At 32.2% G+C, this 6,000-nt stretch overlaps 1 protein-coding gene across 1 annotated transcript; it reads right to left on the bottom strand.

Moving 5' to 3' along the window:
* Positions 1 to 2,614: 2,614 nt before the first annotated feature.
* On the bottom strand, positions 2,615 to 3,100 carry LOC114730739 (zinc finger protein 2-like). The gene has a single exon (XM_028917846.1). It carries the CDS (start codon positions 3,098 to 3,100, stop codon positions 2,615 to 2,617), a length of 486 nt encoding a protein of 161 aa, XP_028773679.1.
* Between the last annotated feature and the right edge of the window lie 2,900 nt (positions 3,101 to 6,000).

Below are 6,000 nucleotides of genomic sequence, written 5' to 3'. Positions count from 1 at the left end.
TAATTTCATGATTTTTCATTCTATTTCCACGACACACACACACACGTATATGCTGTACGATATTGAATAAGATAAGATCATTAGATCGATGCATGATAACATCTATGTTGCATAATTATTTTTTTTAATAAAAAGTCAAATGATATTAATAAGAAAATGTAATGTACTTAATTAACAGAAGAACAGCAGCAAGAAAAAAATTAAAAAAGAAACAAAAGACAAAGGATTAAGAACTACAACTTCTACGTTGGCAAAAAAAAAAAAAAAAACAACTATAACTTCTACACTAGAACAATTTGCAGAAAACACGGATATCCTATGCCAATTGTTTGATGGAGGCCAAAACCTGTAGTAATTGATTACCAGAAGAAAAAATGAAGAATGAACAATCCAACTAAGAAATAATAAAGAAAGTTACCCGATCGATATATATGTGCTATGTATATCATTAATTCAGAAATTAAAGTTTGTGGGTTTCGAATGAGGCTAATCGCTATCACTGAGTGAAGTGGGAGCAATATATATATATATATATGTATATATATCACTAACTATTATATTGGAGGTGTCGTCATTATCAATAATCTAAACCAATAATAGTCATTATTTACTGTCACTACAGTGTGACGCAACAAGGGAAAACCATTTCGATGTATATCATTCCCTGAAGCACCAAATTCTACGTCTTTGATGTGTACCAAAACTATAATAATCAACCACGAAGTTGATTATTTAAATTGACATCAGTGTCATATTTAGATACCTAGTTATTAATTACTACTTCTTGATGATTTACATTTCTGCCATACACCCAAAGAATTAAACCAGATAACAGGTAGGAAATAAAATGAAGCTATAGTGATCTTATTATAATTCTTTTGTTTATAAGTACAGATGTTTTCAATTAGAAAGGTAATCTTATTCAAGGCATTGTTGAACACTAAGTATGTAGGCATCTTTTGGTAGGAATTCGAATATTAGTTTATTATGTGAGGAACTAACCGTTTTTGCTAAGCTCAACTTATGTTAGTATCTTATTATAATTTTGGGAGTATAATTCAAAATAATTATCATGATCAGCGTTTCAATGTAGGGACGGTTTGGATTATCATATATATCAACAAAGCGTAACTTATTATATACATGTGACATGTTAAAACATATAATATTCAGATGTACAATATAAAGGGTCATATAGTACAGATTATATAAGCTTGATATTCCATAATACTGTCCAATGGGAAAGGACTCTGTAAGTGAATTACTCCTCCGGTTCTTAATATAATATCTATTTAACTAATTTGATTAGATTAAGGAAGTTAGGTTAGTTAGTTAATTATAAGAAATATGACATATTTTTCCTAAAATACCATAATTGTTTTTCTTAATATTTTCTCTCTCTCTTCTACTTGATTATGGTTGAAGGAATTTCTGTAAGGTAATTTAGGAAAAATCGATAAATATGAGAAATAGGTCTGATATTTAAGATCAAAATTAACTTAATAATTAGGTCATATATTAAAAACCGGAAGAGTACTAAATATCTATTAACGTTTCATAGTTTCAACAAAAAAAAAAACTTTTTGGCTAAAGTAACAGACTCTGCTGAGTTTATTCATCAAGGCCGTTATGTCATTGGCCGGATGAAATTAGCTGATCTAATTTTACCTTAGGCTTATTCGACACTTGTCTTCCTCTTCCTTTTCAACTTCTTTTTGTATTATCACTTCGAAAAGCAAGAGAGTTCGTTGCATGTCATGAGGAACTCTACAAATAGCCCTCTGCTGAATCAGAGAGAAATTAATTAATGAATTCTCAAAGAGCTTAATTATATCTGCTTCTGTTCAGCTTTCCAACCATGCAAACACATGAACTTTGAAGAACTTATTAATAAAGAGCCGAGACAAGAACAGTAACAGTGCATGGCACAACTTGCAGATGCAATAAATCAAATCAAGTTCTAGTTCTGCATTAATCAGTAGAGAGATCTGAGAAAGTAAAGTTTTGAGCTAAATATTCAATCGGGTATGAACATGTACGTAAGCATGTCACACATACACACACACAAACAACAATCATTTCTCGTCTAATTTTATATTATATCTGTGTGTGTGTGGTTGGATCTATAGTTGATAAGCTGTATCTGCAAGCGGAAAGGGAAATACTTCCACATGACTCCATAACTATGCAATTATGGGCAATGCTTCAAGCTTTGAATTGTGCGCCTTCACTATTTCTTCTTGTGTTAACGAGAAATGCGACTTGGAATCTTCCTTAAAACTATGCATGATGGAACGGAACTGTTAAACCAAAGCACACATATGTTGATATAATCATAATAGAATAACCTTTGTTTTATGGGGCCTTATGTTTTTGTTTTGTTGCTTGCTTTTATTCAATCACATGTCTCTCCATCTTCAAAAGAATATATCTCTTATATATGTTTCAACAATGCATAAAATTCTCTCATATATGCTTACAATATAGAAACAAACAAGCCAAGTACTAAGTACAGACCGTAATAAAGTTAACAACTGATCATTGATGTAGATTTCCTACATATCATCATCATCATGAACTTCACCTTCTTCTGAGTAGTATCTCACATTTTTCACTAGAGCCTTAAAGAGAGATCAAGCTGGCCAATATCCTCCTGAACAATTTCCTTGGAACCATAGCTAAAATCCGTCGCCGTCGTCCTTCTCCCACCTTGATCTTGGTTCACGAGCAGGCCAAGCCCCGATGACCCGGCCCGATGGCTGAGATGGTTCGGTGCGCTGAAGCTGGAGCGGTGCTGGTCTGATCCTCCTGAACCGCCATTATTGTAGGGTTCAATGGAAGAAGAAGAAGAACTAGCTATTAACTCTCTGCTTTTCTTGGCTAGCGTGCGTTCAAGCTTGTGAGCATTTTGGTGACCCCCTAGAGCTTGAGAGCTGTAAAATTTTCTCTGACAATAATTGCACGAGAATATCCTGGGCTCCTTGGAGTTGGAAGAAGGAGAAGAAGAAGAAGGCTCAAGAAGAAGATTTAGGTTCAGTAATGGAGCATTATTGTCGTCTGGGAGATTTAAGTGAAGAGAAGTATTGGGGTGATAACTCATAGCTCAGAGGGAAAATCAAGATCGATGCTTGGCTTTACGGAGAGGAAGATATGAAAAGAAAGAGACTAGCAAGTGGGGTGATATGTATATAGATATATAAGGGTTTTATATATTGGTGCAATAATATTACAGGAGATGGCACAAATGGGAGTAATATCTAATGAGTGAAGAAGAAGAAGAAGATGGTATTATAGAGTGAGATAGAGAGACATATATATCTGCAAGATCAGTGGGGAATCAAAGAGGTTGTCCCCTTCATTAATGGCACAGATACAGTCCTTTGTCGGTTCGTGGCATAAAAAAATACCATGAAGCACTTCCAACATATATGCAAAAATAATTAATTAATTATCAACAATAATGATGATCAATGGAGTTTGGTTTTTTTTTCTTTTTAATCTTAAGATCTCTGCTTGGACATATAATATGTAAATGCTGAGTATTTCAGCATCTAATTAATTAATCACAAGATATGAGATGGGTAGCGGATGCTTTTGTACTTGTACATCAGTACTAATGAATTCAGTTTTATATATAGTATTTATTTTGGATGTTCTTAGTTTATTGCTTCAAAACAATTCGTATAATTATTTTCAAAAGTAGGGCACTTTGGATATGCATTTAATGAATTGTGTGCGTCTAAACTTTTTTTTTTTAAAGTTTGATTCTTCGAAATAGGAAATTATATTATAAAAAATAGGAATTAAGTCTTTGTTTCAGAAAAATAAGATAAAATCCAGATGGAAATTTTAAATCATCATTTTATTCGATTAGAATTCATTTATTTTTACATTTGCGATAAAATTTTCTTAATTCGTCAGTGTGTACACACACACACATTTGAGTATTATTATGTACATATGTCTGTCATCGAAAAAGAATTATTATGTAATATGTCTGAATAAAATTTGGTGAAAATTTGGTGCGTATTTTCAAATTAAATATGTACATCATTTATGAATTTTATTTAGACTATTTAGATCTTATTTATTTTTCTATTTAATTTCAATTTTTTAATTTAAAAAGGGAATCAGAATAAGAATAATTTTCAAGAATTTAAAAAAAATATAAAATACATAAAATATAAACTATCTAAATAAAATAATAGATCCACCACAGTGCCCATATCTCTCTCTTATACCCATATTATTTAGAAACACAAATTATAGTCCTGGTTACAGGAATGCTAATTACGTAGCTAATTGATTCAGAAGAGCAATTTAGCTTTTGGCGCCAAAAAAGAAGAAGAGCAATTTAGCTTGAGAAAAAGGACCAGGAGTTTGATTTATCTTATTACGACGACTCTGCAGGAAATAAACTTTCAAATTGACATAAAAAAAAAAATCATTAATATCAGTTTAAGATAAATCTTAGCCCTGACAGAGCCTCAACAATAATGCCAAAAAAGAAAAGCTATTTAGCTAGTCCTGAACCTTGTAATTAACAAGTACTGAATCAAACTTGAAAATCATGCAGTGTTGCACCCAATTTCTAAAATTGGTATTGCAGATTGGGCAAGATAATCCACCTTGACTAGACCAAATTAATGAACATGATTAAACACCACTTTTACATTAATCTCCCGTCTTATAAGGTGTCCGTGGCTAATAGCTCACCATCTGTCCACACGACATTGGACATTGTTTTAATTAAATAACAGTGGCTCAGATTAATAATTGCAGAAGCTAAGTTTGAGATTGCGCTGGCAAGCTAGTTCATCATGAACCTCTTCTGTATGAACGAAAAGCTCCATACTGATTCTTCAGCTCTATTACTATATATATAAGCCATACATATCTGTCTGCACTTGAAATAAAAGTACTAAGACTTGTGACTTTGGCTCCATTCAGTCAATAATTATCAATGCCGGATCTCACAATTATTCTCACTTGTCTTGATGCTTCATTCATGAATATTGATGTGCCTTTCCAATACACACCCAACATAAATCCAACAATGAATATTTAGTATGTGACTTTCCAATAAGCCTTATCTCATTAGATGAAGTTATCTATATAGATCACACGATATCACTATACTCTGTTAACAACCAAATTTTTAAACAAGTTGTTAACCAAAAAAATCATTGAACGTTCTCTTTGATTTTTCCTTACCCCTTTAAAAAGACTCCATATTGTCTAGTCTATATATCCTTCTCAGCAATACTTCCAACGGCTCTTTTTGTACATGTTCAAACCACTTTAAACTACTTCTTACTGTTTTCTCTTCAACAACCTCCACACTTACTCTTCCTTTGGTATTATCATTTTAAATATTATGTTTTTTTGCATGATCACATATCTATCTCAACGCATTTATTTCTATTACCCTAATTTTTTGCTCTTATTGTCTCTTTAGAGCCTAACATTCATTACCTATATTGCTGGTCTTATAGCAGCTTAATAGAGCTTTCCTTTATGCTCTAGTCTTATTTATGGTAGTCCCTAAGCCTCAATGGCCTAAACATTTATATCGATAGTTCCTCATAAAAAAAAGTCCAGTTAATGATCCAAAAAAAAAAAACTATTGGCCATTATGTGTATGCATGTATGTATGTATGCTTTCAGATCGAACTAGTTGGAGCAGAAACAATTGTGGTACGGTCATGTATCTTGATGCTATAACATAATCAGGCCCCATATAATGTAAATATACACACAAACATATATACATTGATCTTTTATCTCTCTCTTCATCTCTGAACATATTTTTGTGGACTGGACCAAGCACATGGGATATGGGATTTTAAAATGTGGTGTGACAGATAAATTAAATTCGAACACGTCAATATATTTATATCATGTATATATATGTCTCATGAGGAAATAAGGTACGTAGCTTCAAGGAAATTAAATAAATAATAGAACTATGATCGTGGGGATTATAATCTTGTGATCAGC

This window comes from Neltuma alba, unplaced genomic scaffold, assembly GCF_004799145.2.
Source record: "Neltuma alba isolate B1F8T4 unplaced genomic scaffold, ASM479914v2 tig00012763_pilon, whole genome shotgun sequence".
In the NCBI taxonomy this organism is placed as follows: domain Eukaryota; kingdom Viridiplantae; phylum Streptophyta; class Magnoliopsida; order Fabales; family Fabaceae; genus Neltuma; species Neltuma alba.
The sequence above is the reverse complement of the archived record's forward strand: the minus strand, read 5'-3'. Positions and strand labels throughout refer to the sequence as shown.